Source organism: Fomitopsis serialis, assembly GCF_022376445.1.
Source record: "Fomitopsis serialis strain Sig1Antser10 chromosome Unknown B0H18scaffold_84, whole genome shotgun sequence".
NCBI lineage: Eukaryota > Fungi > Basidiomycota > Agaricomycetes > Polyporales > Fomitopsidaceae > Fomitopsis > Fomitopsis serialis.
The window spans coordinates 149,924-168,722 of NW_025955044.1; the positions used below are offsets into that span (position 1 = coordinate 149,924).

The 18,799-nt window shown below is 53.8% G+C and overlaps 5 protein-coding genes across 5 annotated transcripts; 1 reads left to right on the plus strand and 4 right to left on the minus strand.

The window, feature by feature from the left end:
* Positions 1–6: 6 nt before the first annotated feature.
* B0H18DRAFT_1029979 (uncharacterized protein) lies at positions 7–442 on the minus strand. The gene is made up of 2 exons (XM_048030009.1): positions 208–442; positions 7–187 (listed from the first exon to the last, which is right to left on the minus strand). The coding sequence occupies exons 1-2, from the start codon at positions 290–292 to the stop codon at positions 69–71; spliced, it is 204 nt and encodes a 67-aa protein (XP_047889201.1). The 5' UTR covers positions 293–442; the 3' UTR covers positions 7–68.
* Positions 443–3,866: 3,424 nt separating this feature from the next.
* Positions 3,867–6,542, minus strand: B0H18DRAFT_957778 (uncharacterized protein; the record flags this gene model as incomplete). The annotated part of the gene is made up of 13 exons (XM_048042611.1): positions 3,867–4,056; positions 4,113–4,238; positions 4,300–4,373; positions 4,432–4,473; positions 4,520–4,598; positions 4,731–4,746; positions 5,034–5,111; positions 5,173–5,216; positions 5,275–5,328; positions 5,467–6,002; positions 6,048–6,210; positions 6,253–6,323; positions 6,408–6,542. 13 exons carry the CDS (start codon positions 6,540–6,542, stop codon positions 3,867–3,869), a joined length of 1,608 nt encoding a protein of 535 aa, XP_047889202.1.
* A 2,411-nt stretch (positions 6,543–8,953) lies between these two features.
* Positions 8,954–9,967, minus strand: B0H18DRAFT_830394 (uncharacterized protein; the record flags this gene model as incomplete). Its single annotated transcript, XM_048039388.1, has 3 exons — positions 8,954–9,249; positions 9,307–9,816; positions 9,862–9,967. Coding segments are annotated over 3 exons (912 nt in total), but the record flags the coding sequence as incomplete, so codon positions are not given.
* A 489-nt stretch (positions 9,968–10,456) lies between these two features.
* On the plus strand, positions 10,457–15,221 carry B0H18DRAFT_957779 (uncharacterized protein; the record flags this gene model as incomplete). Its single annotated transcript, XM_048042612.1, is given in 18 exon segments — positions 10,457–10,517; positions 10,598–10,668; positions 10,699–10,708; positions 10,728–10,788; positions 10,920–11,092; positions 11,126–11,310; positions 11,366–11,484; positions 11,540–11,837; positions 11,891–12,136; positions 12,196–12,572; positions 12,712–12,772; positions 12,906–13,148; positions 13,202–13,666; positions 13,716–14,302; positions 14,501–14,676; positions 14,726–14,833; positions 14,880–15,005; positions 15,085–15,221. 18 exon segments carry the CDS (start codon positions 10,457–10,459, stop codon positions 15,219–15,221), a joined length of 3,504 nt encoding a protein of 1,167 aa, XP_047889204.1.
* A 665-nt stretch (positions 15,222–15,886) lies between these two features.
* Positions 15,887–18,663, minus strand: B0H18DRAFT_1122849 (uncharacterized protein; the record flags this gene model as incomplete). Its single annotated transcript, XM_048034590.1, has 13 exons — positions 15,887–16,073; positions 16,129–16,254; positions 16,316–16,389; positions 16,448–16,621; positions 16,681–16,920; positions 16,975–17,325; positions 17,373–17,542; positions 17,594–17,698; positions 17,756–17,854; positions 17,915–18,104; positions 18,169–18,340; positions 18,408–18,519; positions 18,576–18,663. The coding sequence occupies 13 exons, from the start codon at positions 18,661–18,663 to the stop codon at positions 15,887–15,889; spliced, it is 2,088 nt and encodes a 695-aa protein (XP_047889205.1).
* Between the last annotated feature and the right edge of the window lie 136 nt (positions 18,664–18,799).

Below are 18,799 nucleotides of genomic sequence, written 5' to 3' on the forward strand. Positions count from 1 at the left end.
CTCACACTTCGCGCTTCTTTCGAACCATCTCTCGCTCGCCGACGTCTCTCTCCCTCTCTTCTACTTTTTTATCCCTCTCGCGCTTCCAAGGTTCTAGAACTCCTCTCGTGTGTATTAGTACTGGGCCGCGCCGCCCTGCTCTCTATCGAATTCCCTCTCCCCAGTTCTCTCTCGTCTCGTGATCCGACTCCGGCATTTAGACGCGACACAGCGGTCGCGGGTGCAAAACTAGTCGAGTAGCAAGTCGAGGAGAGCGCGTCGAGTCGCGTTTCGATACGTGTAAGAGTTTCATTAGTCTCGGCGGCCTAACTACGTTATACAGACCACCTCCGTCGTCCTTCACCGAGCCCTACGTCCATCTCGACCACCCGACCTCCCTGCATCAGGACGAGCGCGTGTTGTGTGTGGGTTTGTCGTCGCATGCACGTCTTCTCTCCGACAACGCGGAATATCGAACTTGTAGTAGGCTCTCAGGCTGTAATCCGATTCAGTTAACTGCAGTCCGATATATCACGAATTGGGCAGACATACGACGTGATGCGTCCGTAGTCAGCGCCGCATATCTGAGCATGTTACTTATCTCTTCCGCGGAATATGCTTTTCGTCCGTCCCACTAGCGTTGCACGCGCCTTCTTCGCAGCCACTAGCCTCCGAGTCAGTAATACTTCGTACCGGAACGTGTCCCTAGTCGAGCGGATGAGCGCACTGATCATGAGCAGGTGACCTCGGCTGCGCCCTTGCGGACGACGGAGTCAGGACACTCACCAAGTACTGAGTGTACCGACGATGAATCACAAGTGACCACACATTCACCGACAGGATCGGGATGGAATTCAAACTGTACGACTACGCGATCTAGCCACGGCGCGAACAGAGTGATCATGCTCGACTTGATCGCAAGCATTGTGGCGATTTGAATGGCATCCCCGAAGATATTGATGTATGCACCGTCGTCGTAGTACATTGGAACGCCAGAGACGGGTAGAAGCTGGTCAAATACGCTACGAGACAGTATAGCGTGGAAAGTGGAGGTGGAGCAGTGGAGGTGGAGCTGGGAGGGTCCGAGTCTGTCTTGCTGACTGAGGTCACCGAGTCATACGTATCTTCAGACGTCTCAGACTTTTCCAGGTGCATGCGAATTGTGAGTCTCTTCAGATGCGAGCTTCGGATTTCAGATAGAAAGATACCCAGGGCCCTCTGGATCATCGAGAGTGATGCATACACGTTCGATCACAATGATCATGCCCTGCGCAATACATCAGCTTTTCAGCTTCACGCCAAGCTTGGCACAACTACAACTTACACCGTGAGACTTGTCTGACGCTCTTGAGGCGTATGTCGACCTACGACGACCTTGCGAGACGTGTGCACGGTGGGCATCCTGGGTAGCCTATATACACAGTAGGGAGTAGGGCACAACATCCCGACCGCCGAGTCAGAGGGACACGTTCGCTCATGCTGAGTGGTCACGCCCGCAGCGACACCCTCAGTACTACTCACAGAATAGAGCGAACACACACCTGTAAGGTTTGAGCTTGAGAAGAGCCACGTGCACTCACAGAGGGTAGCGTGAACGCACAGTGCATGTCGTAGACAAGGCCTACCGAGGATCCGAAGATATGGTACACAAGCTTTCAGCCACGTCACCATCGCGTTGCTCGTGCTGCGATGAACGAGTGGACGCGGATACTCCAAACACCTGGTATTTGCGTGAAATGCGAATACGAAAATGGATATTATCGACAAGGACACGGGACGTAGGCGAAACGAGAGGTTGAGGTAGACGAAAAGACTACAGTCTCTGAGAAAAGCCGCAGCGTCGTGGTAGACGACCGCATACATGTCGCTCGAGACGAGGGGGGTTGAAAAGGAGAAAGTAGGAGGAGTACTCATCCTTCGGTCCGAGGAGCATAGCGCATTTCTGGAGAGGCGTACATAGCTCCGCAGACACCAAGCCATGCTGCATGTACAAGGGACGATCTAGGAGATACTGCTAAGTGTGACGGTACGTGGAAGGGAGAAGTGGCTTGGCCACAACTCACGAAGTGACCGTGACCATCAGGATTATGCTCAGAGTGGCCGGCGCTGACGGATAGGCTCGCGCCCTCGGAGTCTTGATTTGCGAGGGTAGATGCGACTGGAAACCTGAAATAAATGATAAGTGTGCTCACAGAAAGTGTTTGCAGGGTGCTTAAACCCCACAAAGCTCGAGAAAGGCCGCGGTAAAAGTAGAACATAGCTCGAGATTCACCAGGTCGACCCTGATTGCCCTCCCTTCGTGTCAGTGGTCTCCACAAGTGCAACCTGCGGGTGTATGCGAGCGCTGCCGGATTGTGGCATTGCAAGTCTTTCATAACGGCCTGCACTCAGCTGGAGAACAGAGGAGGGTTTCATGAGGCGGGGGTCGAGAATACGCGCGCGGACTTGGGATAGCGGCCAGCACGGACACAGATCTGCGCAATGTATATCAGACGTGGGTCAGAGCTAGGCATAGGGTATTCGAGTCGCACCTTTGCATGTCGCAAGACAACCTGCAGAGGCACAGTACGGTGACGCGTACGACCGTCAGCTTCAAGGGATGGCCGATGGCATTGATCGTCACAGGCAGATGGTCGGTGAGTGAGAGGGACGAACAAAAACGAGAACGAGGTGAGGACGGCGGCAAGACGGACGAGGAGAAGGATGCGGTTCTCGTCGGCCCGGGCGCGCTTCTGCACTCGGCGGCGCCTCCGCTCGCCTCCGTCGTAGCCACGTTCACAAGCTTGTTGCCCATCTCCGCGCGCACAACGCCGAGTGCTGCATTCCCATGATGCCGTGTCAGCTGTCCATGTCAATGCAGAGATCGACAGACCGCAGGATGCACGCACTCTTTCGGGCGCGCGAGAGTTTGTCAATGCCTCAGGCCCTGTTCGGTAGCGCGGAAACCGTTTCCTCGCCGTGTTTCCTCACCTCGGGCTCACCTCGGGGCGCCTGAAAAACAAATAAAGCCAAATATGGCTCCGTCACGCCCGAAATCGAGCCAGTGCTCGTCTGTACACACAAAATGCCCAACCACAGCCGCAATATTGAAGAGAACTGGCAGCAACGACGCAAACAGCTACTTCTGCATGCCCTCATCTTTATCAAAATACTCTTTACTGCTTTTCTTATCCTTGCAGACCCATCTTACGACCGCGAACCTTACATCAGGGAAAACCGCCTATTTCCCAAAGCACTTTCATAGTTTTGACGAGCATAAAAAGTGTTTACAAGAGTCCCAATTGGCCTCGAGTGCGCGGAGCAAACTCAACCACTTTCCAACACAAGTTCGCTAATTGGGAGATTGATGCACGGAAAAGAAGCACTTGAAATCACCAATGAGATAATGGAAGCACTTGTAAGAATTCCAATTAGACGCCCAGAAACCGAGGAGCTCGTCTTAGGAGCATTTGTGACTACTCTCTAGCCGTTGAGAGTGCTTTCAAATATTAACAACCGGTTACTAGTTCTCTAAGATGCTTATTAATGCCTTCAGATGCACTCAGAGGGGATGACAGTGATCGTAAAAATCGTATTCGGCATTGTACAGTCATGATACAACAATAGAACACATCCAGCTGCTGAGCGTACAGAAGAGAGGTATTGTGGCTGGAGGGATGGCTGTCAACGATACAAATGGAGACGTGGGGGCGGCGACAAGGGCAAGGTATGAGACGACCAGAATGGCCGCGAAGATGAAATATTTACGGCCGACCAGCGAGGTCGGGACATCAGCGTAGTCTTACACCACCTGTTGATGATGCTGCCTTGAGCTGAGTCAATAGCAGACCAACCTAGTATCATGCGCACCTCTGAGTGTGCTGTCCATGCCTCCTCTTCCATCATCCTCATGCTGATGGCTGGCTCTGGGTGCTCGACGACGGGCCGGCCTCTCCACCAGTGTTCTCAGACGACAGGCCCGCGGTTTTCATCCACCGAGAGGACAGACGATCCATGTCGAGGTTGAGGTTAATAGTGGCGCGCTGTCCTTCCGAGTCGGTCACCTCGAGTTCAGGCTCCGCGATCCTCGCAACAGTTCTGACCCACGGACCCCTTCAGTAGTTCAAGTATTTGGACGAACTTATTGAGCTTACCGTATGCAGTTGACCAGAGAGTTGTTCATGGATTTGACTAACTCGCTAATCCCCTTGTTGAAACTGGGATTCTTCGGATCAGCAAACCGGCGAAGCATGTCGATACCGGCTCTGAAGCGGTCGTGCCTGCAGATAAAATCATCAATATCAACTTTGGAAAATTGAAGCAACGCCAGGCCCAACACACTCCGGCGCGTATGTCTTCTCGTCGAAGTTGATGGTGATGTTACCCTTGAGGGCCTCCTCCAGAGTCACCAGTATCTGACAACATATAGATCAGATATTCACCGTGCATTCTGTAGAGCACTTGGTTACTCACCGCGCTGCACACAAGAGCAATCATGTTGCTCGACAGAGGAACCTTGTTGATATCGAATATTTCACGGTGCTCACATCAGGAAAAACACCTTTGCCGCCCAAGCAATTGGAGATTTCCCATAGTGCCCGCCAAGCCTTCGAAGGCTCCAAAAGCTCTCAAAGTAATTTCTGCGCGGTATTGACAAAGCGGATGTGGTCTCAAGTAGTAGTCATATGTCTTAACCTATTTTATGACGTGAATACTCTTGAGAGTGATCCTTGCATTCCTGCCTTTAATTGCTGGTTCATGCTGGTACAGACCCATCGGACTCAAAAGCTTGTCAAATAAACCCAGAGAATTGCTGGACTATTACATTGGAGTCACTGGGATTAACACGTAGGTAGGAACGGGGATTGTGGCCAGCAGGGCCAGCAAGTAAGGTGGGTGCAATGTTTTTTACCTCGACCCCCGTAGCCAATCCCGGCAGATGTACTACCTACTTCCTGCCGTACCAACTTGAACGCCCTTTCGCACTCTTGCCCCGACCGGTTTACTACTCGCTTTCAGCACCACGCGTCGCGCCTCCTCTCTACCAACCGATTGAACTAGTACTTGGCACGTACTCTGTGCCGCCAACGGCGGGAAGCTGCTCCTACCCTGCCGGGCGGTCTGGTACGTCCAGTCCGTGTTCCAGATTTGTTCTATTAGTACCCAATGAGCATGAGCATAGCGAACTTGAAGACGACTCCAGCGGGTGCGTACGCACGCAACTCAGGCCCACAAGTTCAAATTCAACATCTACGCACCTGACAAGCCTCAGTAGTGATCAGTTGATATGATTCTCAATATATTTCATTGACTCACTTTCTAATGTCCTGGCTGAATGGCGCAAGATCTGAGCGGCAGTCTGACAGCAGCCTTTGCAAGTACACATTGAGTATCATTCAAACCGGACTAACTAATAGTACATGATCAATTCGCAGCCCTCTCAGTGACCCCCCATATTCCGTAGTACCGCATACACCGGCATCCCCATTACCTGATACTAACACCTACTCTACGTCCTCCTCCCCATCCCACTTCACTTCCTCCACCGTACAGCCCACCTCGCCCAGCACCGGACGCACGGCCGCGAGCCGACGTTGCGAGCCCCACCACTGCCCCTCGACATGCCAATCAGCGCGTATGAGCTGACGGCGCTGCGGCATGTCCACCGGCCACAGGAACTCGAGGTCCATGATGTTCCTCTTCATCGAACACATGGGCTTCAAGGGTTGAATGCCGAGTGAGTGCTCGGCGGCGTCCTCGACGATGGTGAGGGTTGAGTCCTTGAAGACGGGGATGTAGGTGAGGGGGAGCGGCAGACGGAAGGAGGTGGAGCCGGGAGCGCGGTGTACGGACGCAGGACGGAACTTCCCCAGTTTGACGTCGAAGAGTTCGAATGTCGCAAGTTTCCGGAAATGATTCTTCTTGTACTTGTTGTACGCACCGATCACCTGCATGGCGATCGGCTGGTTGAAGGAAAGCTCAATCTCCCCGTTGTACAAGTCCCACACAAGGGGCAACACCATAGGGGGGTATGCATCCTGAGCCTTGTAAGCGGTTGCCCAGCATTCAGAACACTTATTAGCACTCACCAAGGTATAGACCAGCGTCTCCACTATGACCTTCATAGGTACAATCATCCTCCGCCCCGGCGCGCCGTGAGGAACCATCGGCCTCGGTACCACCTCGTCAGGCGTGTTCCGAGGATCCCGCAACCACTCCTCCATGAACCCGAGCAGAATCCATCCGCCCAGCCTAGCGGGTGGATCAAGAATGTCCATTAGGCTGCGGACGTACAGCAGCGTGTTGTCGTCTATCTGCACCGCCGATAGCGTTGCAGGGCAGACCGAGGTGTCGTGCACCATACACTGGGTGATAGACGTCGCAAAAAGAACGGATGACAGACGAATGCATCGCACTCACATAATCAAACAGTTCTCCAAGCCTCTTACGCTCCAGACAGACGATGGTGCTGCGGTAGATCTGGCGGGTTGAGCGGTCGCACGGGGCCGAGTTGCGGACGGCACTATCAACGTTGGCAGGACACGCGAGAGAAGGTGGAGGACACGGGGATCGTAGACCGGCATCTTGACAGAGGAAACGAGCAATCGAGGGTAGAGTTGAGCGTTGGAAGAGTCGTTGTAGTGAGCAAAAGCCACAGCGTGGCTGCGTGAGAAGTTGAGTTGGCGCTTTAGCGCTCACAACTGCTCACACGGCTCTCTGAACGCTTTGAGAGCTCTTGAAGCGCTCAGTATTTCGCAACGCGCTGCTTGTGTGCTCGCCCTGTTTGAATATAAAATTCGTTTACCATTGCCCTACCATACTGTCTGGTACGCGTACATACTGCCCCAATTATTAACGTGAAAGCTATTGGCCTTGTCCAATACATTGTCAGAGGTCCAGTCTCCCGGAACAATACTTTGCGACCCAACGGGAAACGTAGGGATGAGCTGACAGGACTGACGAATTTGAGATAAAGGGATGATTTTCCCTTGAGGCATACCATCTGATCTTGGAGGTGGCTTGCTCACGGAGTACATGAGGTGCGTAGGATCCGGGGCCCGGGAAAATCGAGCATACCATTCCACGTATGCGAGGGGCTCTTGCGGCCACCATGCGGGCGCGCCTCCACCTCCGCGCGATACTGGTAGAGTCTGGGGTAATTTGAAGACCACCTTGACTCTGGCTGCCCTTGTGCCTGTGTTTGTAGTGAGCTGGTTGTTCATCTTAGTAAAACACAGAATTCCACATACCTCTGACACCAGTCGATTCCGCCTCGTCATTGTCAAGCAGAATGACGGTGTCGAACCGACTCTTTCTCCCCTTCGCGGAGGACCCAGGAATCGCCTTCACCACGTCGACCTCAACCTTCCCATCCGACAACTCACAAGGCGTGAACTGAAACTTGTGATAAACGTCCACCCGGTCGATGGGCAGCCACGTTCGAGAGAGCTCGCGGCGCGTGAGACGAAGTTCTGGCGGTTGAAGGTCATTCAGGTAATGGGCCAAGGCCGTCGTGAATCCGGGAGCGTTGTGTTGCTCTTGGACCCGGCCAGGATCCCGCTGCGGCGCCGGAGGGTACTTGGCGATCTTGATGGTATTCCCAACATTGACAACCTCTTCTCGACCTGCGCCCGCCTCTGTGATAGTATCCGTGGATGGGCCATCTCCACCTTCTTCAGGGTCGTCTGAACCGTCGCCATCCAGCTCCGCCAAACGCTCCTTCTGGAACGCTTCATACAGCGCCATCTTCTCCCGCCGCGAGATCCACCTCATCATTTGAGGGAATTCATCTCGGTGATTCGAGGCGCGCCACGCTTTCTTCGCAAAGTCAATGTGGAGGCGCTCGAACATTTCTGTATTGTAATTGTCAGTGGTGCCGAACTGACGGATAGAACTGACGTAGTGGAGAAGGGAGTGTAGTTTGGGAATGTTCAGGTGGTCGCGGATCTCGAGGGTGATGAGGACGTGCTTGTGTTGGTGGAATGTCTTCAATGCGTCTTCCATGTACCGTAGCGTAGTATCGTCGTGAGTGGGATATTGAGCTAGATAAATGAAATCCAGCAGCGAGCGGAAAGCCAGCATGACGGCCTTAGGGATCTTGCCTATGAGACAGCCCAGCAGGATGCGGGCCATCTCCTTCCGCTCTTTACCGGATACCTGGGCGAGCGACGATATGCCGTGTTTGAAGTGACGTATGCCGAATGCCGGCGGAAGGCAGCGAAGACGACGATCCAGCTCCTTTGGTCCCAGCAAATCTTGGCACCATGATAGGACGTGCTTGAAAACGCCCTGGTAGAGTTGATGCAGAACGTCTGGAGTGATAGAGAGGTGAATGTCGGTATAGGGCAAGTCAGCCCAGAACGGCTTTTTCACGTTACCGCTGATGTCCTGCTCCATGCAGCTCGCATCAGCAGCTGCAGCGTTACGGCTCGTCCTGAAGGCTTCTGAGATGACTTGCGCAGTCCTTTCCGATGTACGAGGCTGGGCCGGTACGGGGTCCCCCAGTTTGTCGGCGGGACAATCGCATTTGGGGCACGTCCCGTACTTTGAGCAAGTCACAAGGCACTGCTCTGGGAAGTCGGCGACGTATGCCGCAAGAATGGGATGGACGCGCCGTACACAACCGTCGCCTCCAGTGACCTCCATGCCATCCACACCGGCTTGCATAAGCGGTTTGAGGATGACGCGCATTGCGGCGTGGAAGAGCCTTTGCGCCCTCGACTTCCGCTCGCGTTTCGTGATCTTCTCCTTGTCGATTTTTGACACCGGAAGGTATCCTAGTAGAATACACGCATGTTGAGAGGGCTTGCGGCGAATGGCACGAGGGATGTTGCCGAGGGTGAGGTAAACAGGATATGCTGACTTGTTTCCCGAGAACTGGGTCAGCTGCGTTTTGTCCGTAGATATGATCACGGGCGCAACAGCCGCACCCTCGGGCAGCAGTTCCTAGGACACATTTTTAATTACGCGTACCAAGTTCTAATCTGTAAAGCGGACGAACCTGTACTGCGTTCCACCACAAGCCCGTCCACATTTCCGTGAAGATCCGTTTTGTCCGGGACCTGTCGGCGAACACTCGTCTCGGGCGATACACAATGTGCTTCGCATATGAAGGGTTGCCGAGGAGGGCCTTTATTGCCTCCAGTATGTCGCGGTAACGAACGAGGTGGGCCTCATCAGGTCTGTCGGGGAATGTAAGGGAGGAGGTGTTCCATGATGCCCGGTCGGGAATACCGTCGACCTTCATGAAGAGCTCCCGAACATCTTTGAAGGTGAGCCCAAGCTTCTCAACTACCTGTGAGGCGTGCATCAGTGTCAGATAGTACCAGTTTAGAAGTATAAAACCACTCACCCCAGGTATGCTCAAGAATCTGTTCAAGGACTTCTGCCCTACATCCTCGCTGATTATCCACTTAGCCACGCGCCAGTCGAGCTCAGACGCAAATGGTCTCCATACTGCGTTACCGTCACACTCGTTTGGGGGCCTGTCTTCATCATCCACGTCCATTCTCTCGTCCGCCTCCGGCCCATCTGCATTGTCCACGTCCATCGGCTCGTCCTCATCCTCTTCTGCGAAATACGCCCTCCATGTTTCCACGATGGTCGGCTCCATGCGTATGACTCTCCCGGCCAGAGGGTCCTCTTCTTCGACTCTAGTATCCTCGTCGTCGTCCAGAGCAGGCACGGTTGGAACACGTAAAGGCGGGGGAGCCGGACGTGGGGCAGACGAAGAGGATGATGCTTCATTCTGGTTGCCAATGCTGGAGTTATCCACAGGCACAGGAAGGTCGAACCTGAAGAGATCCCTATTTTCCAACACGTCGCGAAAGTCGTCCCAGGTACCGTCCTCCTCGTCTTCTCTGGCCGCAACTTCCTCGACAATTTCCGCAACCGCTATCTCACCGAGCTCTCGATTTTTTCCTTTATTATACCACTTACACGATCGCGCACTTGACAGGTGCGCTGCAAGACCTTGAGGCGTCTTGAGCACCTTGTCGCAAGCCGGACATGTGCGGTCATCTGCGTCACCGGGACGGACGTATGGCAACCCAGATGCTCTGCCCCTCATCGCAAAATATAGCACTGAAAATTCCATTAGCGCGTCCATAGAGTCGTCAAAAAATGAGGTATTCTCACCTGCAGTAGTTGACTGGGGACAGCAACTGGGGATAGCGAAATGGTGGGTCGTACCAGCTTGAAAGCGCTTTGACGGCTTGGGAACTTCTGTGAACGGTGTCCCGCGCCTACGCGCGTCAACTCAATTTCTTATGAGGTAAAGTTGATCGCTTGCAACGTTCAGTCTCTCACACGCATCCGCGTATCTTCACTCTCTGCTCTCACCATCTGGTATCCTTGGGTTAAGTGTCTGTGAGTGCGCTGTAGAACTGGTGTCAATACTCACAATGTTTCAGATTATCCTCATAAGTGCGTGGCCATTCTGTACAGTCATCTACACCGTACTTATGCTGAGGGGTTTTATAATTCTAGTTGCGGTACAATGTGTCCGCCGTTTGATATTCATCACTACGGCACGTCCGCATCTACGTCGAACCAAGCTTGTGAGTGAAATCGTCGTTTTCATTCATACAAGGTGGATGTACTTACTGGCGCTTAGCTGTCCTAAAATGGATTTTGGCAGGCGCGTTGCCGATGTCCGTTTTAGGCAAGATCCCTTCGATTCCCGCCTCGCCGGGTCAGGGCATTCGTAAAGTGCGTGTTACAAAATATGTGATGCGGTAGGTTTACAGTTGTAAGTGATGTCTCATAAGTCTGCAACCGCCAGTCGTGGAAAATAGACCCAGTCAAGTGGGGAGCGAAGTTCAGTTCAGTGTAGGTGAGCAAACGGTGAAGTTGTGGCTTGTTTTCCAATTCACATGCAACGGTAGCTTACGAAGGCACTGCCCGGCCGTTATTACCTCTTGATACTACGCCATGCCGTTGAATCGCTACCTCTCAATCAGCTCCGTTGACACGGGAAGGACCGATACGTCCTCAACTCACAGTCTGGACGGCGGTCATGGTTCCGACGTCGAACTCTCGGACAGCGACCAGGAGTCCGCGCCACCCGCAACCCCTACCGAAGACTCTGCGCCCCCTAGCATCGCGACCCACTATTCGCCCGGGAATTCATTCAGTGAGCGTGTGCGCTCGTCTATGCCTGTCGCAGTGAAGCTGCTAGATCAACCGGAGGACCCGTCGCGCATCAAAGAGCAGACCAACCCGTTCATGGCTCTCTTGCCCCGGACTTGCCCCTCTGAGGAAGATCACCAGCTTACGTCGCGTTTCTTCGAAGAGATTTGGACGCTGTGGCGGAAGTGGGTGGAAGCTGGACGCGATGGATTCATTTTGCAGGTAAGGTCTTGCGAACTGCCGGAGAGGATTCGTATTAATGTTCTCTACATATCAGGAGATCTTCGACATCGAGGAACAGGAATTCTGGGGATTGCAGAGCAAGCTGGAGGAGAGTTGGGAGTGGGATGTGAGAGGGGAATTAGCGAAGTACGTTGCATTCCTGCGAACCATCAAGTGAGTACCATAGAATACCGTTCGCACCACGAGCCACAAAGCTTATGCGCTTCAGCATCGACTACTGGCCGCAAGAAGGCAAACTCGTCGCTCAAACGCCAACGTTCAGTGAGGACTTCACGTTCGACTTCCTCACAGACATGGCCTCGAAGTTTCGCGAGACCATTGTCACGTTCTCGGACGCGCGGCCGTGCGTCGCCTACAAGATGGTGATCAAGACGCCAGAAGTACAGTTCTCCCTGCGCCACAGCTCAATCGTGAAGGATATGAACTTGGTTCCGGGAACAGGCCAAGAGATCTTCTTCGCGCTTGTGACCCACACACGGGCGGAATTCCTCTATCAGACGCGAAAGGTATGTTAGTATCTTTTCTTACTTATTCAGACATCATCTCATGCTGCAAGCAGATAGCGGCTGCTTTGCCCTCAATGAATGCCCTGCAAGGCTTCGTCGTCGCTCTGGCTGGCCCAGCGGATGCGATGACGCCCGATCAAGTCCTCTACTGTGGCGGTCGTTCACCGCCGGGTGGTGGGCCAGTGGGGATGGAGGCGTGTCTGGCCATGTACCAGGTCAACGAGTTCATCGATTTTCAGGAGTGTGTGCGAGGCGCGGGGAGCTTGGAGGACTGGGAGACCCAGGGGCCGAGGTTCATGGTGAGTCAACGTCCCAAATATATTGTGATGTATCTAATTATCAATAAACAACATCACAGCGACTGCTCCGACGTGGAATTCCTCCTCAGACAGCCCCTCCTGACGGCAATCGATTCTTAGAAGGGCGCCTCACAGACATCATCTACGCACACGCTATGAGGATCGCCGAGCCCTCCCCCATCGGGCCGTTGCGGCAAGACGGCCACAGTCGCACGGACCCCGACGAGTTGAAGGGCGTCAGTCACGACCGATACGTGGACAAGGACTTGCTGGGAGAGGTTTGCGAGGGCTCAGGGGACAAGGCCATTCGGTGGTTGCAGCGCGTTCTGTACCACAAGTTGGCGGCGATCGTTTGTCAGCGAGAAGGTCAAGGTAGGGGCTTCCTTCTGAAGGGATCCCTTCCCTATTGTGACAAGGGCGAGTACCGCAACAACTTGTTCGTCTGACGAGGTCCCCTAGTCTCTATCATGCTGTTCCCTGTGTACCATATGGCAGAATTTCGCAATACGTTATTTGGTGACTTTGACGCGCGCTTCAACACCTGATCTTAACGCCCGATGTGCACGCGCGTGCAGCTTGAATGCGGCGCTGTGGGAAGTAATTGAGAGAGAAGGTAGGAAGCAAGAAGGATCTCAGGTGAGTTCCCCAAGAAGTCAAACTGTGCCGTCAGTGACTCTCCCACACAAGGTCCGACGGTGCGGTGCCGCAGATCTCTTCTCGGACCAAACTCTCACTGAATCCGTCCACAGCATTCATGGCGCCTGCCCAGCACGCTCCACCGAGTTGGATGCACGATGCCATCGAGAACCTATGGCGGAGGCTCATGGACCGCCCGTTCTCGGAGATAGCGGACGTATTTGGCTACGACATTGCAAGTGTCGTTACCGGCATAGGTGCACATCCGGCGGTGGTGCCGGATGCGTCGTTCCTCGTAGATTTCGGCTATACTTCGCATGCGCTCTGTCAAACGGAATGCGGAGTATCCCAGAGTCCTAAGGACATCATGGCCAAGGTAAGCACTCACTTGTCTATGCGGATGACTTGTATGGGACTGAGGTGCATCAGTTGGCGGACATGTGTGATCGCCAGCTGATCGCGGCATGCGGGATCTTCATCCTGCTGATGCGGGAAACCCGTGCCAATAGCGGCGGCAAGGTACCCGTCAGAGTGCCCAAAGCGTGGATGGATGCAGCAGGGAACGTCACCGATGAGGAGAGGTCGAATGCGGACGGGAGTGCCGATGAAGATTGGGGAAAATGGGAGCTCCTGGGCGCGCCTCCGAGCAGGGGACGCGCCTCAAGACAAGGCATCAACGCCCCTCTTGGGCAGCGACCTCGAGATGCGCTCACCCCAATGGTCAAGTGCTGGCCAAACCACGTCATGCCCCCCATCGCCGTTAAATCGATTGCCGTTCACGGGGCAACCCGCGGGTATGTGCTTGTCATACTCCCCCCGGAGTATCACAAGTTTCGCCAGGCCGTGGATGAGCAGTGGGATCTCACGAGGATCCTCACGGAGTTTGTATTCATGGTAAGTAAATCATAATCTATGCTACAGTACTAACCATGTAAGCCGGCAGGAGATTCGTCTGGACAAGGAGTCCACCGACCTGATGCCCATCGTGAGCCCACAACTCAGCCCACCCGATGCCGTGCGTCGCATCAAAGAGCACCTATCTAGGTTGTTCGTGCTCATGTACAACCTTCTGGCCGCTGTGAACGACCGGGAGGGCGATGTTCAACAAAGGGCCGCTTTACACCGCTTTCGCGGTATCAAGGAACCCGGCAATAAGGTCCTCTTGACTATCGCCAAAGAGGACCTACAGGGTTACTCGACGACCTTGCCGAGTCTTGACCCGGGGACCCCCGCCGCCGACATGGTGCTGCACATGCAGCACAACTTCTCCTCCGCTTTCGACGTGTTTACCGACCGCCTCCCCGCGAACGCCTTGTCGTACGCTCTGTCGGGATGCCGCAAGCGCATGCGCAAGGCCGTCTTGGAAGAGCAAATGAAGGAGAAGCACGCCAGGAACAAGGAGCAGGCCAAGGCCCAGGGAAAACGCGTTCGGCCCAGGCACACGGCCAAGGCGAGTGCGAATACGAGCACGAATACAAAAGTGAAGGGGGCGGGGAATGCGAAGGCGCAGGGTAAACGGGCCGGGCGAAAGTAAGAGGGCGGGCGCCACTGTGAGTAGTATCGTACGCCAAGGACATCTAGTGAAATACGTTCAATATCTGTGTACTCTACTCTCTTCCTGATGCGCTTGGGAATGCTCCATAAAACCGTTCAGAGAGCTTTCTGAGACTTCTCGGGCCCGAGAGCTTCAGCGCTTAACACTTCTCACTTTACCATGGACGCTGGCAGCTCTGACGACCGCGACGTGCTCATATCCTTATCACAAACAGAAATTTCGGACTTGCTAGCACTTCTTATGAGCTTTCCGACGCTACCAACATCCCTTCAAACCACTCGTTCTCGTCTTCAGGATTGCGTAGTTGAGTTTCCTTTACCATCTATCAGCGCGCCAATCGAGCCGGAAGGTGCGTATCCAGTCTTCAGCTGAAGTATTTGGACTCACCACATGCTCAGGCATTATCACGTACACTGACCGCAACACTGCTCAAGGCAATGCCGTTACGAGAGAGCTGGGCATCGCTGGCTCTGATGGGGACATCCAGTCACCCGTATGCCCTGATGGTGAGGCACAGGTTGTGGTTGTTGTATCTGCATACTTACCGTACAGCAGAGAGCAGCATGGATATGAGCGATATGGCTGTTGATGCTTGCAACACGACCGCTGAGACTCAGGCGGCACCACTCGCTCCAGGTGCCGTCGCCACCTCACAGGAGCATTCAAGCCTCCCGGACGGTGAGTACCGCCTAATTCAACTGTGGTTGGGTTCACATACTGAACTCCGACCTCCTCTTCAGGTACGGTGCCATCCCAGGACAACCGGAGCACACGTCGATCATCGAGGAAAAAGACCAGTTCTTCGAGTGGAAGAAGAGCGGACGTAGCATATTGGAAGTGTCGAACCGGAGCACAGGCATCAGGAAAAACCGCCCATTTGCCAAAGCACTCTGAGATACTCTGAGAGTGGCAAAAGTGTCACCAAGAAACAAAATGCTCATGGATTAAGCGGAGCAAGCCCAACTACTTTCTAAAGTAAGTCCCTTAATTGGAAGATTAGCGCCTCACCAGAAAGCTAGCAGAATTACTGATGAGACGTGCAAAGCGCTTGTGAGGGTTCCAATAGGCGCCCAAAAATCGTGGGGGCTTATTCTATGGCCGCTTGTCTGTGCTCTCATTTGCTCCAGAGTACGTTCCGACTAATTGAGAGATGTTTCTGTCGGTACCCATTTTGTAGCACTGTTTCTTAGAGCTTATAAAGGTCTTCAGAGGCACTTAAAGGGGATCCCAGCGATTGTAAATCATCATATTCGGCATCGTACATTCGTGATACAACAACAGAACCCGCAGCTGAGCGTACAGAAGAGGTATTGTGGCTGGGGAGATGATTATGTCAACGATACAAACTGAGACAGGGGCGCGCCCAAGGATACAGACAAGACAACGTATGAGTCGAGGAGAATGGCCGCCCAGATAAAATATTTACCGCCAACCAGCAAGGTCGTGGCCATCAGCTTAGTCTTACACCGCCTGTTGATGCTAGTTGAGCAGAGTCAATGGCAAACAATGCCATGGTGCACACCTCTGAGTATGCCACCCATGCGTCCTCTCCAACATCCTCACGCTGGTGGTCCCCTCTGGGTGCTCGAGGATGGGCCGGCCTCCTCACTGGTGTTCTCAGATGACGCGCCCGCATTCTTCAGCCAGCGAGAGGCCAGAAGATCCATGTCGAGGTTGAGGTTGACACTGGGGCGCGGTCCTTCTGAGGCCTGCACGACTTCCGGCTCAGCGATCCTGGCAACAGTTCTGACCAGGGAATCCTTCAGTAATTCAGATATTTGAATAAAGGTATTGGGTATACCGTATGCCGTTGACCAGAGAGTTGTTCATGGATTTGACCAACTGGCTAATCCCCTCGTTGAAATTGGGATTCTTGGGATCACCGTACCGTCGAAGCATGTCAATGCCAGCTTTGAAGCGATCGTGCCTGCAGATAAAAGCATCAGTATCAAGTTTGAATGTTTGAACTGATGGCGGGCTGGACACACTCCGGAGCGTATGTCTTCTCGTCGAAGTTGATGGTGATGTTGCCTTTGAGGGCCTCCTCCAGAGTCACCAGTATCTGACAACATATAAATCAGACATTCACGGAGCATTCTGCAGACCACTTGGTTACTCACCGCGCTACACACGAGAGCAATCATGTTGCTGGACAAAGGGGCCTTGTTGAGATCGAATCGTTCACGATTCTCCGCTCGCAGCGCCTCAGGATTCTGTCCCAGCCACCAATGACGAGCTATTATTTCTGCAATGGCCTCGTTGTGGAACGGGGCGTCGCGTTCCGCCACCCACAGCTGTTCCATCATGATGTTAGCTTAGTTCTCTTGTCATCTAGATGGTCAGGTCTGCGCACCGATGGTTCAACATCAGGATCGGGCATCTTGAGGTTGCCGTGGTGGAAAGTGTCCCCATCCTTGAGGAACCGAATACGCGCCTCCAAAGCGCTCTGTAGCTTATCGGCGCGAGCCACAGCATTCAGCCTTTCACCGTTGGGACCAAACTCAGACACCTTGATGGACAGGAACTCCTTTTCCACCACACGCTTGGCCTTCTGTTTCACCTCCTGACGGAACTGAGACGCCAGCTTATAGACCTAAAGACGTGAAAGTGTCAACCCCCAGTCATTCAAAATAATGACATTACTTACCTTCTTCCGCAGCTCATTGTAAGTGGAGACCTGCCGCTTCATCTGCTTGTACCGCGCCTTGAACTTGGGTGTCTGATAGGCCTTGTGCTTGGCCGTGACCCTCTCGTACATCGACATGGGGGCGTCCAACTTGTCGATGACTGTGTCCTGGTGACGGGGCCACGCGTTCTCGAGACTCAGATACGCTTTGAACTCTATCTGCGCATGCTGCACGAAACTCCGGAACGGCTCCTGTTCGAGTTCAGCGAGTGCGTCCGCGGGGGCCTTTGACGCTTTCTTCTTGCCCAGAGTCTTACTCTTACCCTTAGCAGCCTTCCCCTTCGCATTCGCCTTCTCTGACTTGACGATGATCTGAAGACCTCAATTAGTGTTGTACTCCATAGACATTACCCACATACCTCGTCGCTGTCAGAGGCATGCTCCTCATGCTCGCCATCGTCGCTGTCTCCCTGATCCTCCTGCTCGGAGACGTGATAGGACTCGCTCTCATCCCCAGAGGCATCTTTCAGGGCGTGGCGAGTGGTGTTGGTTTTACTCTTAACCGCTCGTCGACGTGATGCTTCAGGGGCTCGCATTTCCTCAGTACATTGGCTGTGCCTACCAAGGAAGTTGGACTCACCTCCGTTCTCCTCCGAGTCCTCCATCTTCGAGTCCTCTGACAACTCATCCTTCTCGCTGTCCTCCTCACTCTGTACAGGTGCCGGTTTCTTCCCGCCCCGTGCTCCTGTATCTCAAGTGGCTGTTAGTTTCCGTTCAGACTGGTAAAATGAGGCTTGCTTACGCAGACGATCTATTAATGACTGCTCATCCTGAGGTAACGCAGCGATTGCCGGACGCGACTGAATAACAACCTCCACCTTCTTCTTTCCAGGTGATGAGGCTACCAGCAGTGGCGTACATTAGAGGCACACGTGGAAACACAGAAGTACTGACGACTCACGCGATGTAGGAGAGCTACTATGCGCTGCAGGCTGGGACGCACTAGCCCCAACCAACTTACCGGGGCTCTGCACCTTGGTCTTCTTCTTGTCAGGCCGCTCGGGGGCTCGCGCGACAGGATCCGCGTCGTTGTCTTCCTGTTCGGATACCTGGTCGGCTTTCCTCTTGCGCGGCCTCGGGCGAGGCTTTGGCTTCGGGGGCGATGCAACTGTAATATTGTTAGACTCTCCGGGACAATCTCCACCATATACACACCTCTTCCCGTTGCTTTGCCCTTTCCCTTCGAAGCAGCGGGCGCATCACGATCAGAGGAGCTGGAATGTGGTTGCTCTTCCACCTCATCTTCTCCAAGCCCATCCTCATCCCAGCTACAACCTCAGGTTCTTCATCGCCTTCAGCATCCTCATCCTCCTCCATCGCCGCCGCACTGTTCGCCTGTATGGCTGAAACGGTGTATAGTTAGCTGATCTATGTGGTAATCACTCATAACTTACTTTGTAGACGCTCCTTCTCTGGGCAGGACCCCCCTCATCTCAGCGAGCATCTTGCGAGCCTTGGAGGCGACCGTTTTCTCCGAGGCATCAGGGTCGTCATTCTCACCAACTCCTTACAACGATTCAGAGCATCTCCTTCGTCCACTATTGCAGAGGCAGACGAAGTACCGGATTTCTTGGTAGCCTTGGGGGCAGCCTTGGTGCCGCTCTTCTTGTTGTCCCTCGAGGCAGTTGATCGCGTTCGACGAGTGGCCATGATTGTAAGAAAGCGAGAGGATGACAGAGCAGAGCGTGTCGACGTCAAGGAACAACAACGTCGCCAACGCGTCTTGCAGAAGATTTCGGAGATGCGGAGCTGCGCCGAACTCCGGGGCACTCTAATCCAACATTGC